Genomic DNA, 15985 nt, shown 5'->3' on the forward strand with positions numbered 1-15985 from the left:
AGTTAGAGACAAGCTTATCATTAAAATAACAATGAATTCTACACCTGTTTGAATTTTATAGCTGTCATTTAACTGCAAACAAGTTTAAGTGTTCCTTTTCCTTTCAACTATTCCTCTACCAAGGCAGCAATTATTCTTCAGGTTTTCACACAGCATTGAGAATTCAAGCCTTATACATCTGTGAAAGCTTCCTTTGTTAGTTTTTGCACTGTACCACAGGAGAACAACAGGAATCTCCTTGAAAGGATTATTCCAAAAGGTTTAAGAATTTTATAAATCTCACACAACAAGAGATTCAAATAAAACTCCAAATACAATTTCTACTATTTGTGAATGCAGTTGTCTATTTTCACGAGACAGTGCCAAATCAGAACACACACATCACTGGAGAGCAGAGTGGATGTGCATGTGCAGCTCTAACATAAACTTACCTTGACAAGTCCATTTGGGGAGTGCTCCTCCACAGCAAAGAATACCAGATTGATCCATTGAGCTATTCAGTTTTATTTGTAATATCATAGAGCAGCAGCAGTAAGCAAAGAAAAAAACCATCAGAAGAGAACAAAGCACATACCTGTATGCAGCTGGACTTTACCAATGACTCCCTCTACCAGGCCCAGACAAATGGGGTTCCAAGCCAAAAGAAGATCAGTGGCTGCAAAAAAGAACAAAGCTCCTGTTTTTAAACAGTAAATCAAACAGGACAATTAATCCAGTGGTAGTCACCCTCTCCACTTTCCCCAGCTTAGAAGGTAGAAAGTGTACAATAATTCCAGCCATAATAAAATGATGCACATGTCCATTTTTGCTTGCTACCAAGCAGATACAAAAAAAAAAAAAAAAAAAAAAAAAAAAAAAAGACTAAGTTACCAACATAAAGCCCTACTACGGATATTTTCCAGATTGTTGAAGGGGGGAAAAGTAGTTTTAGGAGGCAGCAATTGAATTTAATGGGGGCTTAATTCTTCTCATATCCACTGGAATTTTTAAGGTAAGCAAAATTTTACATGGCTGTAGTGAAACTGAATAGAGGTCACGGAGTTAACAGCACAGCTTCAAAAGCCGGCAGATGTTGCCTTCCACCCCAGCTCCCTCCCATTTGTATCCAATTACTATTACTTTCACATCCTCTTTCTATAAACATGCACACACAGACACTTCCTCTTTTGTTAAAACACTCTCCACAAGTACATGGAATATCAAAGCACACACAGTTAAGGTTTAGGTTGGTTTCCAGTTCTCCTAATCTTAATAAATTCCAGTGAACCACATAGGAAGTAGAAGAGAAAGTAGGAAGAAAATGAGTTTTTAACCGTGGTGCAGTACCTGTTCAAGGATTCGAGAGTGGGAGAAAGAACGAAATTCCTATTTCAAATCTTTCAAGTGAAAAGAAATACTTAAAAGCAAATATCTGTGTAGCAGAGAAAAATCTCAAAAAGGAGGTTTTTCCTATACTATGAAGGACAAGCTTGTTATGATTTACCAAAACACGCTTGTTCCAAGGTAAAAGAGTTTCTCCAGTTTTACCATCCAGACAAATTTAGTATCTTATCTATTGGTGTAAGTAGATGAACATTTGAAAGAGGAAACTCACAAAAGAGTACAAATCATCTCCATAACGTTTTATCTACAATAATTTCATTTCTTCTTATAAATCTGAGGTTTGCAGGCAACAACTGAAAGCACGATTTTATTTTTTACACTCTTGTTCTAGAACACTGAATCCTCCTTGAAACATTTGTATTTGAGGCCTTGATATTCCAAGAACACACACTGCTTTCCCAGCTTCCAGCACAACATTTAATAGTACTAGCTTCAGCTAATTTCCTCATTAAATACAAGCATTTCCATGAGCTGCAATAGGAACAGTTGCAGCCAGGCTAGATCTGGAATGAACTCATTAAATGGGATGGATGACAGGTGCCTGGACACAGACAAGCAGCAACCAAAAGCCCACAGCAGCAGAATTTAAAGCAAGGTTTGCAGCAGGATGCAGGGCTGCAATTAACGTGTGTAACCAAATTCCTGTTTCTTCCTTTCTCCAGACACTGACCTGAGCTGCACAGAACCTCGTGTGAATTATGCCAGAATAAAATGAAATTCCTAAGGAGACTAACACAGAACAAAATGAACTTCTTGAGGAGACTGACACAGCTGAGCATCAGGAAATCAGTGACAGTGGCTACGAGAGACTGAAGGGTTTGATGTGCCCTCAATCCCTGCTGAAGCTCCTGAACACATCTTGTATCCTCCTGACAGGTTTGTGCTCGTACAAAACACATTCTGGAACAGCCTGAGCTCGGTTTCACTCCAAATAACACACAGGGGTATCTCTGTGCTGAGTGGGAAATCTGCACCACCAGCAAAGGGGAGTGCAGGCAGCCCTGCTCACTCCCAAACCTTCCACCCTCTCACCCAGTTCACCCACACAATCCCAGTTTTGTCTTCACCCTGGGATTCTTCTAGAGCTGCACTGTCTCACACTTCATCTACTTCTTGCTATCCTTGTAATTAGCTTTAAATTCATATTTCCACCGTGACAACTAAAAACCAGCCAGAGATATCAAGCAGCAAACAAAGCCAGGCACAGGAGGAATTTAAAGAACCAAATCAGTGAAGGTTTACCATGACTACCATAAGCCCAGTAATCTAGAAGACATCCTAGATGTCTTTCTAAAACTCTGATTTCCTGCTGTGACAAGATATTAGCAAGAAAATCTCACTTGCTATCCAGAGCGTTCCTCTAGGAGTTTACAAGAGATTAAAGAGTGAAGAAACAAGATTTTGTTTTAATTAGATGGAGAAGGAAACAACATTTTAGACCTGCCTGTAAAAGGACGTAAGAAAACTGGTGTTGGGGACTGCAGAGACAAGTGGATTTTACACAGATGTTCCATTACTCTGTTCCTCTGACAGGAATTCTACAGGAATCCTACTACCCCAGCAGCAGAGGCACAATGAGAAATGGCTCTAAACTTTAAGTACAGGCAAGCTTTGGAAAAGAAGAGAATGTATTTGGAACCAAATGCATATTCCACTTCCCGAGTTTAAAGGCAGCAAACACGGATCCACCAGCTGGGCAGCAGTGGCTCTGAAGTAAGTGTGATTATCAAGCTACTAATGGTAAAGGCTGACTGCTTGAAGAAAATTTTCCATGGGGAAGGCAGGGTATAGGGGAAAAAAATATATATATTTAGCAATATATAAGGGGATTACCATGTTTTTTTCAGCATCCAAGAAAACCTAGATGTAAAGAAGCCTTACAGGAGAAATGCTTGTAGACTGTGAAAAAACACCAATTGTGGAATCACACTGATTTCTTTTTGGTGACAGCACCACAAAATTCGTTCTTCCTACACTATTTCTAGAGAATTTTCTATAGGAAAGCATGTGTGACAGCACAGAAGCAAGCCAGTTTTTTCAACTAAATAAAACATATCTGGTTCCAACCTGATTAGAACTTTGTTATTGGTTAGAATTTAGTTTCCTGTGTGACAGCCGCATCTCAGCTCAGAGCCAACACCCAATTACGCTGAATAATGTCACTACAGTAAACACCAATATGAACCTCTTGCTCCTGGTGAGTACACCCTGGAAATAAGAGATGTATGAACCAAACAAAATAAAGGTTTAAATACAATTTCCACACCCATCCCCAAAGATGAGCTTTCATGCACTCCTATTTACTCTGTATTGGAAGAAGCTTTTGTCTGACACTAAAATTTGATCCAGACTGTTCCCTTGCTGCCATTTGGTAAAACTGGCAGCAGCAATCTCCAGTCACTATCTTGCATCTTTGAAAAATATAGCCACTCTATATTTAAAATCATTACATAAGCAAAGATTCAGAGATCAAGAATGTTAACTGCAAGCCTGCAGGATGTAAGTATTTAACTGTATTACATTTAACGGAATTTAAGAGGCAGCCGAAGATGGTAGTGACAGTGCTATGTGCTACAGAAGGTATCCACGTCCTTTGGAAGTCATAAAAAGAAAATAACCATACAAAACAAAACCGAAAATCCTCAGTTGAAAGTTTTCAGGTAGCATATATGAGACCTGGCCACATTTCTGACTCCAGAAAGCTGAAAGAACTCGTGACAAACTTGATTCTTTTTTAAAGAAATGCCTATCAGTGAGAATTAACCACCACAAGGCTCTGTCAAAGCAAACTCTGAACTTCCCTTACAGACAAAACAACGTTTTGAGATATAACATGAAATCCCATTTATCAATAGTTACTCTCGTTTCCCCACACAACCTTAACTTCCTATAAATGTCACACTAGTCCTCCTTTGAACCTCACAGAGCCAGGAATAAAGATTAATCAACTCTAAACTACAAGGCAATGACATTGAAATATTTGAAACAAACTTCTGACAGCATTGTGCTGATGATAAAAGAGCAGTGTCTGCTCAGTCACTGCAGAAAGCTAGAAGCTGTGTCCAGGAAGAATCACTGTGAGCAGTGAGATGAGTCCCATGGAAGATCTTCCCCGACCTGAGGAATTCTCTGCTGTCCTCAATGTGTTTAAATTTGAGAGAACTGCCAGTGTTTGACAGGCCTTAACACTCTGATGTATACACTTGCTCACCAAGTTTCCATCCTGAAGTACAAAATTGCTCATTCCTTCCCTCATCCTACTAAATAACTTCAAGCTACTGAAACAAATGTTGGGGTTTTTTTGCTGATTCCTGTCAGAGATTAATACCCACTGCACTGCATTTACCATTCACAGTGATTGTATCAGCATTCAGCTGCACCACAACAGAACTCGTGTCCCAAATTCAGAACACAAAACCAGCTTTGATGTGATTGACTTCCACCACCACCCTCAGAGCTCACCAGCAGCGATGCAGAGCCGTGCAACAGCAGATAAAGTCTCTTTAATTCTTTGTGTTTACACAAACATAACCCTGATAAAGGTGATACAAAGGCAACTTGGAAGAGCATCAAAACCCAAAACTGCTTTCTGGCTCTTTCTGCTGCCTACCAGCAGCTCAGTTGTTCCAAGGTCAGGCACAAGTTCTGATAAGAAAACAAACCACTTGCTCAACACAGAATGGCTGGAGGCAAGTCTGGAGAGGCAGGCTGGCAGCTTCCTCTGGAGAAGGCAGCAAGAAAAAGAAGACTTAATTTGTTATCATTTGAATCCAGCCCATACTACTGAGCCGCTGCCTGGTTCAGTCCATTGAGAAGCTGTAATTATTTCTCTTCCAATCTCGCTGTAGTTCAGAGGGCATATACACACACACCTCTCTTATCTCCCTCCTTGCTGGCATTTGGAAATGAACCTCAGCTAGAAAGTATTTCCTGACAGTGTACCCAATACAAAACATGCACATCGTCACTGAATTTCCTTCAGGTTACAGCTAAGTGTATAAGCATGGACATGAATGTGTCAGTTCTCAAAACGTCTTCCTGGAGTCTGGCAGAGCACTAATTCTTCATCATTTTCACCATTCAACACAAGCCATAGATATTTATATAGAAAAAATAAAAGCAGAATGACTCATGTCATTTGACTATGTATAGCCAAAATAAATCACACAGCTCTGCTAATGTAAATTTTAACACCAGAAGTGTTAATTTTCAGGAAGAAGCTTCAATACCATTTTAAAATAGATTTCAGGGTTGGTTTTTTTTTTTTCTTTAAATTGTGTCTGCTTTAGATCAAAAACAACTGCAAGACTTTATTATTAGCATTATTTGACCTTTATGACCTCCTGTGCCTTTTCAAAAGAAAGTCTGCTTCCAAGCTTCAGTTCATCTTTGAATAGTGTCCTCGAATTTTAGCCAGGATTAAGAGATTACAAATTAACTGGGAAGACTTAAAAATGTAAAGTTGAACTTCTTTCTCTTGGAGGAAATAAAGTACTACTTATGCAAATAAAACTTAGGCTACTTGAGTTTTCCTTTCAACAGAGATTTTTAAAACTGTATTTAAGCTACTTGCAGAGAGATGGAGCATTAAGACATTCAGTATTACAAGCTCTTAATTGTTGTGAAGTGTTAACTTTATTTACTTGAATGTTCTCCTCCAAACTTCGAACAAGTTATCCCTTCAGCCGCTCACCTGCTTTATTGGGACACTTCCCTTCAATATCTCAGCATTAAAAGAGATGAACACAAACAGGTCAAACACAATTCAGTGACAGATTTAAAGCACTGGGGACGGGAGCATTTGTACACGACATTTGCATTGCTGCTGCCAAAGCAGGATGCAAGTCCCAGAGAAAGCACCTAACAAAAATGAATCCCTGCTACTCATCTTGATAAAGAAATACTCCTTTGTATTCTGGTGCAGTCAGCAAAATCCCTTGAGTCACCAGGCATTGCTTGGGAAACTGGAAAACATACGGAAAATGTTCAGTTGTCTGGAGAGTGTCCAACGCTACATGGAGCTGCACAAGGAAGGCCTGTCCTAGAAGTGGAAACAAACTGCTGTTACCAGTGTTTGCTCCAAACACAGTCTGACCCTGTGCATCACCGGCCTCCAAACTTCTCTGTCCAATGCCACACCAAGAAAAGCAAAATCAGCACACAGCCCAAAGAGGTATGTTTATTTATTAGTCCAGCAGAACACGTAAATAATTTATACTGCATGCATTATAAAACATACCAAAGATAAGAGGTTTTTAATGGATGAATAGACACTATTTTCAAACAGCATTTATCTTAATTAATGGTACAAAATATTTTATTCAACAGGTCCAAGGAAGTGCCTTGAGCACCCACAAGGTGTGTGCACCCCACTTTAGACACCACTGATGTAGGTGGCCAAATATATGCCACAAATGTGCATTTCAACCATTTGAAACAAGAATCAGCTCCTCACATCCCTTCCACAAACCTGTAAATACCATACAAAAAACCACACAGCAGGGACTCTTAAAATGCAAATAAGTGCCAAGCCACTGGAGCTCAGAGGTTTGGTTTTTTGGTTGGTTGGTTTGGCTTTTTTTTTTTTTTTTTAAACTTTAGAGCTTCTCTTTGTTCTTCACATTGCTGAACTCCATTAGCAAACGCATTTTCTCAGAAGTAAAAGAGAAAAGGAAAAAAATATCTTTTATCCTTCCAAAAGCAACAACTCTGCACTAATTAATATTATTCCACACCAACACACATTCGTTCCCACTTTTAGCTGGTATTTCAACAAAGCTCAAGTTGTTTGAGGATAGACCCTTAAAGCTAAGAAAGCAGTAGGTTGTCTGCATTTTTTAAAATCCTATTTACTCTGTAAGAAGGAAACTATCAATCAGGCAGGGGAAAGATTTTATACAAACCTACTTACAAAACTGACAGCTTAAACACTATGTTCACTCAGTCTTTAGACTGTCTATTAAAAGTTTGCTCAGCTACAGCTATACTGAAAGAAGAACACAAGAACGATATTCTATGCTCAAAAATTTAAACATTTACTGAGCAGAAGGATTTCACAATTATGGAAATTAGTTTGTTTTACTAATCACTGAGCTGACTTATGCTAATGCTTCTTAAGAGCCATGAGAGAATTACAGTGTGAGCCAAGTCTAAGCAAGGTAAAGTTTTCCCTCACTGTCACCTGTTCTTCTGATGCCGTAATTAACTTTCCTCTCTGATTGTCCAACTAATCAGTCTCAGAGCACAGGAAGAGTTATGGATTGGAAACAACCATTTATAACACTAAATAAGGGAGCTAAACTCCCTGAAGTGGCAAAAATAGGACACGTGTTTCAGGAGCAGACAGGATTTCAAGTCACTTCCCACCCCCCATATTCCTCCCCTTTTTTTTTTTTTTAACTATTGGGGACAATTTGACTACTCAGAAAACAAGCAGCAACATAATATTTAAATGTTATTGGCATGCACATAGAAGGAAAAACTTAACCATCATCCCTACGTGGTAAAGTTGCTGTTTTTCCTTAACTGAGAAACAGACAAGGAAAAAAAACCTGAAAGATAACAATTAATGACAGACCAGCATATTTGCCATTTACATCTTACAACCACCTCTTGGCCAAGGTCATTTTCTTTTAAATTTGGCTCAGAATTCTGTTTTCCAGTTCAAAGCATGTTCAAGGGCCTTGCTTTCAGTTTTTCAGAGACTCAGCAAACACTGCTCCAGGGCTCTGTTCAAGTAAGATTTCTGCCTTAAAAGGAAAACCTCCGTGTTCAAGTGCTATTTCATTCATTTGGGTTCAGCTTTTCAGGAAAACAACCCTCTCCCAGTTTTTATTGGGGAAGACGTTTGGAGCAAGAGAATACCACCGAGGATTAAGTATTAATATTCCTGTTCACTAAAGCCAAGCTTTAATAAAAAACAGTTTCTGCGCTATTTCCAAATCTTTCCTCTAGATACACAACCAAAAATTCCTCCTCTTCTTGATATTCCACTCCCATTAATTTGTTTTCTATCCCATTCCAATCTACAACAGTTGTTTTGAAAGAACACAAGCAGCATATCAAAGAAGTGGCTGCCCTGCCCTGCAGTTCAGAGCTTAAAAGTTAAAATCACAAAAGTTTTAATGTTTCCTTACACATACAGCTGAGATATCACCCACACCATTAAACTGTGAAACAACCCAACAAGAAGAACAGGGTTCTCAGATGAAAAAACCACAAGCCCTTAGTACAGACGCAGACCTTTCTTAATTGAAATCAGTGTCCTCTGTTCTAAATGTTTTAGCTGCAGCTAGTCTGCAATTTCCTACTCAATATTTAGTTAATACTAACTCATGAGATCAAAGATGAGTCACCTCTGCCAGGAAAACATAAGCCACAGAAATCCACTTAAATTAGATTAATTTTCATTCTGAGGGAAGGAAAAAAGAAAAAGAAAAAAGGGGGGGGGGAAGGAACCAGCAACACCAGAATATCAAGACATGAAGCATTAGGAGTTTTTCATGTATTTAAAACCTCAGGTCATTTCAGCATGGGCAGGAATTCCAAGACATCTACACATCTGAGTTAGGAAAAGTTCGGCATTTTCAGAACACTTCATAGAAGGAAAAGGGGGGACAAAAAGAGAGAGGAACACCCTCGTCATACTCAACTCATCACCTGCTAAGATTCCACAGGAAAGTAAACACCTCACCTCCAGGTTTATTTAATTCTCACCAGGCTAGGCTTTAACACACTATCAACCCACTGAAGTCTCAGTTTTAGGTTTACTATGCTCTATAAAAAGGACCATGGATGGAATTACAAAGTAGATCTTACTTATAAAAAGTAGAAAATATATAGATACATAGGAAGATCTCGCCTCAGAGTCAGAAGCTACAACTGCGACTAATGTACGCAATATTTAATTAGAGAAGGATATAGAATATATGCAATATTTAATCAGCCCAGCCCATTCCCCTGGTCCCCTCTGTTCTCTTTCACAAGAAGGAAAAGGCAGCAACAGGGACCCAAGCGCTGAAGCTTTTCTCAGCCTCCGTTCTCGCTGGGTTGCAGCTAATGCAGATCAGTTCTGACATCTGGTTTGTCACATACGCCACAAGGACGTGGTGCTGACAACCAAGAAAAGAGTAGGGAAAAGAGGGAACAGAATGAGCAAGCAAGGGTGAGAGGCAGTGCAGTACCCACTGCAGCTAAAAAGGTGTCAAAAAAACAGCTTGAGGTTTCTTATGAAGTGACTTGAAACACAGAGATAATTTTTCTAAAGCTCCAGCCTCCTGTGGAATTCGTTTCCCAGAATAGACAGGCAGTTTCCAAGACATACTACTGAAATTCAGGAAGGCAATTTCGTACGAAACAGCTCAGTAGCATGACTTCACACTCAGGCTGTCACCTCTCAGAGCCATGTCTAGGACTGCTCTGTAGACTTAAACTCAGCAATAAATGTTTCGGCAGCAGTGGCATCGCTCCTTACACCATTCATTAGCTCGAGGCCTTCACCTGAGCACTTCCAGACTTCCCACAAAGGAGCTGCTCCTCCTCCTCCTCCAGTCTACAGCCATGAGGAACAGCTCAGGAATTCTGACAGGTCATTTCTACGTGACTCCTGCAATGCCTTTGCAAGGCAAGCACACAGCTGGAATATTAGATGGCCTTAAAATTTGTGATTCAGAGATGATTTCACGCTATCAGACTGACACCTCACCTGAAATGTGCCCCCTGCTTCTCTGAAAATACCGTTTGGTAACACATCCCTCGCTAAAAGTATTTAAAGTGCATTGCTTCAGGTGCTGACTCACAACCATTTTCAACAGATGAAAATGAATACTGTAAACAATAAATTCCTAAAGTGTTTGTCTGAAACAAACAAATGCTCATCTGCCTCTAGTTTACACTTCCAGAGGTAAAACACAGCTTAACCCACCTTGCTCCTTCAGGCAGAGGCAACTCAGCCTTTGTGCACGACATCCCTAAAACCTGTGTTAGATTAACTCCAATCTGTGTACCACTCAAAATATTTGGTAGGGTTTTTTTCTCCAGAGCAGTGGGAATCAACATAATTACGAGAAATAGTTTTAGTAGCAACTGTTCCTAATCTTGTTTGACATTTGTGCCTGGGGTATGATCAAGGCCAGCACAATGATAATAGAAGATTTCACACAGTCTCACTCCTTCTTCCACTGCTAAAAACGTGAGAATTCAGTGTCTTCAACACTTCTTATCCTTTACACACATATATATATGTGTATATATGCAAATTTAAACACACAATTTATACAAACATCATCAATTAAAAAATATTTGTAATCTGTGTAGAATTACCAGTCAGGAGCAGCCACACAGAGCATAAACAGAGTAATCCAAGAGTGAAATCCTGACCAAGACATGATGTAAGGCATTTAAGGCATGGTTGAACAGCACATGTTTTTTCACTACACTGAAAAAAGTAGACTCTCGTCAGCCAAATTCTTAAAATAAAAAAAATAAAATCTATGATGCCAAAATGATTCATGGATTTCCTGCAGGTGACTCATTAGTGCTTTCACTTTAGAGAATAAAAAAAAAAAAACCCAGAAACATCTTGTAAACACAGGCTGACATCCTTCAAATGAGGGCCAACCTCAGACTTTGCTTATGGCAAATATTTACCCAGATTATTTGCCTTCTTATTTTTTTCATTCAAGCTGTTATCTCCATGATTCAAAGAGGTCAGAAACACAGCTCTCAACATTAGTACACTTCTGAATATGCCTTTATCGCTGCGGGAGGAGAATACTTTAAAGCTTAGCATCAGCTCTTAGAGTCAGAACTACCCTCTCAAGTAATGATTTGCAAGATTTACCAGTATTATCTATTTCAACCCATGAATGTCCAAAGATTAATTCAGAGCAGCCTCTGCGAGACAGAATTTTTAAAACCAAGGCCTCCAAAGCCAAGCAGAGACACACAGCTAGATCACAGCCTTTTGACAGATTATTAAACATGTCAATGAACACAAGTTATGACTTTGTTGGTTCTTTTAACATGGCAGTGACTCATCACGCAGAAATCCATTTACTCATTTCCGGGCAGTGGCCTCAATAATAAATGGTCAAACGGAATAAAATTGCAAACTTGAGGATATGCAGTTTTGTCTTAATACAAGAGAGAGCTATTGATCCAAGAAACACTTCCTGCGAGAGAACTGCTCCTTTCCTGGGCTCACTTTCAACCTACTGAGGTATTTCATTTCACAGACCTGGGGTCCACTGTCAAGAAGATGATCCACAGACAGGGCTGGAAAAACAAAGCTGCAAACACATGGAAATGGGAAAGCATTGCTAACAATTGAGAGTTTCGAGCAGGCCAGGGGACTTCAATATCACATTACCTTTCGTTAATCTGCAGGTCACACACAATAGGGATCACATGGAAACTGCCTGAAAATGCAGAGGCAGGAGGACAAAACGCTGCTGGAGCAGCAGGCAGACAAACTGCTGGGCACTGGGAAAGCCTCCACCAAGTTAAGGAACACCAAGGAAAAATAAAACACAGCAGTGGCTGTGTGAAAGCAAGGCATTGATGTTTTTAAAAATTAAAGTTATCAAACACTAATGTCCAGAACTACAGATCACTAGTTTGTGTTTTAACTCCTGTGGGTGAAGGAGGAGCTTTTAGCCCATGCAGATGGCTGTAACCATCACAAACCTAAAACTGAGGGGTTCTCCCCCCTGTGAAAGCACACGTTTCACTGACTGGCCGTACTGTCTGCTAGCTTAACACCAATTATTTTGTAAGATCACTCGCAAATCAAAGTATTGCTGGATTAGCGAAATTGATGGACAAGAATTAGTCATGCTAACTCGGCACAGATTGCAATTTTATCTGAGAGACACAAACAAACTGCGCTGAGAAGACACAACTCAAGGATGAAAACATAACACAAGAAAGCGCAGAAAGAAAAACAGTTCTTCGGAAAAACACAGATAACAACGGTATTTGACGTTTATGTTTAAAGTTTGTCCAGCCTTTCACATAAGCTCAAAAAAATCAACTGTACTCAGCCAACCTGGTCATATACATACTTCTTTAGCACAACACAGATCCCAATTTTAGAAAGCTGTAAGGAACATCTGTGCAGCCTGCCACATGTTTGGTGAAACACCCAGCTCTTTAGAGTTTCTTTAGCATCTAAGCAGGGTCAGCATGGTCCTTTAAATGAAAGCTACATATTAGAATCACAAAGAATGATGAAAATTCTTTGAAATAGAACGGTTTGGCTTGGAAGGGACCTTAAAGATCATATTGTTCCAACCCCCTGCCATGGGTAGGGAGCCCATATTACGCAAAGCAAGGTAATTTCCACGGGTGGCATTTTATTCTAGACACCTTCACTGAGTAACCTTCTGGTAGGGTAGGATAATCACCATTGTTTCAAAATTCCCTTTTACACAACTCCATCTCAATTTTTCTTCGCACTGCCTTCCCTTCAGTCTTGTATTAGAACACGGCGGAGCTCCGTGTAATTGTCACTTACACAGCCTGTAATCACTGAAAAATTCAGAAGCACTTTAGGAGCCACAGAACGTCAAAGGGTTGGAATGGACCTTACAGATCACCAGTGTAGCCACCTGTTCAATTCCTTCTGGAAGAGGCGGCCACGGGACACATCTGCCCAAAGACGCAATCCCCAAGCACCGGGAGCATCCCTTATGTAAGGCTGACACCAGCCCCCAGCGATGCTCCCCGGGGACGACCGGCTGCCTCCGGACACCGGCACCTATCGGGGTCACAGCGGGCGCGGAGCCCCGGGCGGGGGCAGCGCTGCTTTATTTGCGGGCAAACCACCGCACGGAGAGGGAAAGCAACGCTCCGGCCGGGACACCGGGACACGCGCGACGACCCGCGGCCCCGGGGACAGCGGGGCGACGGGCAGCGGTGCCGAACCCCCCGCGGTACCGAACCCCCCGCGGTACCGCCGGGAACACCGCGCCCGGCGCCGCCGCCGCCCCCCGCCCGCCCCGGGCGCTCGGGTGGGTCCCAGCCCGCCCTTCCCCGCGCGAACGGCGGGCGCGGCCGCGGGGGTCTCACCGGCTCGCAGCTGCAGGCTGCCGTCCCTCCGGCTGCACCACAGCGCCCGCTCCCCGCTCTGCAGGATGTAGTGGTCCTTGGCTTGGAACAGCTCCATGCTCGCACGCCGGGAGCCGCGGGCAGAGAGGGTCGGAGGGCGACAGGGCAGGAAAGGAAGGGAAGGGGCGCTCCCGCCGCTCCCGCCGCCGCGCGCGGCCCCGGGGCGGAAGGGGGAATGGCCGGCACGGGAGGGGGGGCGCGCGCTCCCGAGCAGCCGCGCGCGGGGGCGCGCACGCGGGCGCTGCCCCGGAGCCGGAGCGCGAGCGGGCGGAGCGGGCGCGAGCTCGGGTTCCGCTCCCGCCGCCGCACGTGACAGCGCCCGGCCCCGCCCCGCGCGCGGTTAAAGGGGCAGCGCAGGGGGCGGGGTCTGAGGGGGCGGTGCCTTAGGGGGCGTGGTCTGGGGCTGCGAGGGGCGGGGCTGCGTTCCTGACCTTGCCCGAGGGGCCCGGGTGGGTGGTCACTCGGCTCCTTCTCAGCCCATTCCCCTCAGCTCCTTCTCCTCAGCCCATTCCCCTCAGCCCGCCTCCCCGTAGATCGGCTCCCCTCAGCCCGGCTCCCCTCAGCGCCCTCAGCCCGGCTCCCCTCAGCCCTTTCCCTCAGCCCCCAGTCCCTCACTTCGGCTCCCCTCAGTGGGGTACCCCGCAGGCCGCTCGCCTCATCCCCGCTCCCCTCAGCCCCTTTCCCTTCACTGCCTCTCCCCTCAGCCGCTCTGCCCTCATCCCTCCTCCCCTCATCCCCTCTCCCCTCAGTTCCGCCCCCCTCAGCCCTCAGAAGGTGACACACGGTATAACTCGTGGTGAAAGGAAATCGCAGGACCACAGCACAGGGCTCATCTTTATTTTAAATATTTACTCAGAAAGCGGCACCTCCTGATGAAAGGGCAAATCATGCCCTCTGTCTCTTCTGCAGGCAACACTGGAAAATGTACCTGCAAACTTTTCTACAGACCCTTCCCAGCCTTACTGGCGGGGTGTCCACAGGCTTCCAGAACTTTTGTTTGATTACAGAAGCTGAAGTCCCACTCCTTGTGAAACTGAGGAAGAGATGGGCGCAGACAAAAAGCATCCTGTCCTGCACACAAGTAGTCCCAGTGAAGGGCTGCTGGCTTCTTCAGTTCACAAATTAAAAGATTTATCAGTTATTGTTAAACCGCCTAAAGTAGGAGAAAAACACTGCTTTCAAACCACTCTTTGAAAAGATCCATTTCTCTCATACTATTTTTCTCCATTGTTATGTATTAGTGATGCTACAAAACACTGAGTGACTAAAGGACATTAAGAAATGAGAAACCTCATTATTAAATGTGAACATTCAAGAGCCAGGGAAGAGCTTGATTTTGGAAGATACTGAGCAGCCAGTCTAGAAAAGCATTTAAGTGCAGGCATGACTTCAGATGCATAATTTATATTGGTTTAATTGACCATTTAAGATAAGCATGTACTTCAGAACTTCTCTGGTTCGGGACTAGGAACTGAACTTCCCAGTGGGTCAGAGCATTATTTTTGCTCCCATGTCTTTAGTCTACACCCTCATCCACTAAATACTTCCCACTTGCGATATCATCTCTATTCTGTTTGCGTTTCCCAAATAGTTCAGCGTTGCAGCACAATGCATAGGGTCTCCATTAAAATGCTTGCAGGGATTTCAAGGACAGACTTTTGTTTTGCCCTTTTCCACACTTTGATCAGAGCTTTTTCTTTCCCTCATGGGTAGTTTTCTGTTCGCGTTCAGTGTGTTTTCCATAGATTCACAGCTGGGTGCAGTTTTTATGAGCCTGCCAGCTTTAGTTAGCATAGGGGGAAAAAGCCGAAATATTAATTTTGCATTTTTGCAATTCATTGTCCCTGGCTAATGTTAAGGAAATGCGTAGGCTGACAATTAGTCATGCACTCTGTCAGTATTACCTGATTGCCAGCAGCTTGATTTCTAGTTTAAATGTTGATTGACGGAAAGGGATGTGATTTAGTAACACTCCACACTTGGAAGCACCGCTGGCTGGAGAGATTGGACAAATACACCGCTCTTCCTGAGGTGAAGGGTACCAGATTTGGAAATGGCACTGTAGACAGTGTGACCAACTTTATTTCTAAACGTCGGTCATTAAAAAGTTCTGAAATAATTTTTTTGTTTGTTTGGCTTCAAAGCTCTTGGCAGCTTCCAGAGAAACATTAGAAAAATCTTGGCTCATCTATTTTGATGCCAAAGTAACTACAGAAACCTTTCTTGTTACCCTTCATACTCCTTGCTAGTTTTTAATCCAGCCATGCTTTGTCCTTTCTATTTTCCTCCCTGTGTGTCCGAGGCAATGTCTCTGTATTCCTCCTTGGCATTCCCTATCCACTTCCGTGTGCTTCCATTTTCCTTTACAGTGAGGTTACTTTCCTCTTCTGAAATATGTTTTTGAGGTTTTTGTGTGCTTTTTGGAGAGGGTCTGTCATGCATTAAACAGAGACTGAAGAGTCTGCTTGGAGAAGGGACCTTCTCAGAACAAGAG

The 15985-nt window shown here is 42.7% G+C and overlaps 1 protein-coding gene across 2 annotated transcripts in view; it reads right to left on the reverse strand.

Annotated features, from left to right (window-relative positions):
- INPP5F (inositol polyphosphate-5-phosphatase F) overlaps positions 1-13656 on the reverse strand; it is a 38339-nt gene extending 24683 nt beyond the window's left edge. The window contains exons 1-2 of one of the 2 annotated variants that reach the window (XM_066190820.1): positions 13453-13647; positions 575-655 (exon numbers count right to left, since the gene is read on the reverse strand). In XM_066190820.1, the coding sequence (XP_066046917.1) occupies positions 575-655; positions 13453-13549 (178 nt within the window). In that variant the 5' untranslated portion in view covers positions 13550-13647. Of the gene's footprint in view, positions 1-574; positions 656-13452 lie in introns of both variants that reach the window. The other variant, XM_066190821.1, reaches the window with a different exon arrangement.
- Positions 13657-15985: the final 2329 nt, after the last annotated feature.

Source organism: Chamaea fasciata, unplaced genomic scaffold, assembly GCF_029207755.1.
Source record: "Chamaea fasciata isolate MVZ Bird 193981 ecotype frontalis unplaced genomic scaffold, bChaFas1.0.hap1 SCAF_9, whole genome shotgun sequence".
NCBI classification, from domain to species: Eukaryota; Metazoa; Chordata; class Aves; order Passeriformes; family Sylviidae; genus Chamaea; species Chamaea fasciata.